Genomic DNA, 665 nt, shown 5'->3' with positions numbered 1-665 from the left:
TCGATAGTTTTTGGGAAATGAGCCCAATATTGTGCTTGAAGTCGAAGAGATTTAATTGATGTAGATTTTCCACGCGTTTTGTAATCCGGTAATCGGACATTTTGTAAAATTGTTTCTGCTATTTTTACTCGGTATTGAATATAACTCTCCTTTTTTCGACCGTGCATAATTTTATGCATAATATAGGTATTCAATAGGGCCATATCTGACATGTAAAAGAAAAGCTTTCGGTATCCTTTGATGGCTTTTCTCATGATTGGGAAACAAGATAACATCTGATTTTGATGATCAACTGCACCCATACCTTTGTTATATTCCACGATACAATTAGGCTTCATTGCTTTCTGTAATTTTTTGTCTGATTGCTCAACCATCTCTATACTCTCGTGTTTCGTTGATATCATATACACGTCGCGCTTGTCTTTCCATCTCAGAGCTATCAAATTATTGCACTCCTCCATACACATTCTCCTTTTTTTAAAACAGGCTTTTGAATATCCCCTGGCATATTTTTTCTATTTTTGCGTACTGTCCCGATAACATTTGTCCTTTTCTGGTTTAATTTTAAAAAAAGGTCGGGTGAAGAGTACCAGTTATCCAGAAACAAAGTATATCCCTTGTTTATTATTGATTTTGACAAATCCATCACCACGTTATGCGACGCA

The 665-nt window shown here is 35.5% G+C and overlaps 1 protein-coding gene across 1 annotated transcript in view; it reads right to left on the bottom strand.

The window, feature by feature from the left end:
* Positions 1-304: 304 nt before the first annotated feature.
* Positions 305-665, bottom strand: part of LOC106752183 (piggyBac transposable element-derived protein 4-like) — a gene marked incomplete at its 3' end in the record, with an annotated part of 1,182 nt that continues 821 nt past the window's right edge. The window contains exon 2 of the mRNA XM_014633712.1: positions 305-471. Within this exon, the coding sequence (XP_014489198.1) occupies positions 305-471 (167 nt within the window). The remainder of the gene's footprint in view (positions 472-665) is intronic.

This window comes from Dinoponera quadriceps, unplaced genomic scaffold (assembly GCF_001313825.1).
Source record: "Dinoponera quadriceps isolate SergipeBrazil2010 unplaced genomic scaffold, ASM131382v1 scaffold490, whole genome shotgun sequence".
Classification (NCBI taxonomy): Eukaryota; Metazoa; Arthropoda; class Insecta; order Hymenoptera; family Formicidae; genus Dinoponera; species Dinoponera quadriceps.
Note: the sequence above shows the minus strand (reverse complement) of the source record. Positions and strands in the feature narration are given on the sequence as shown.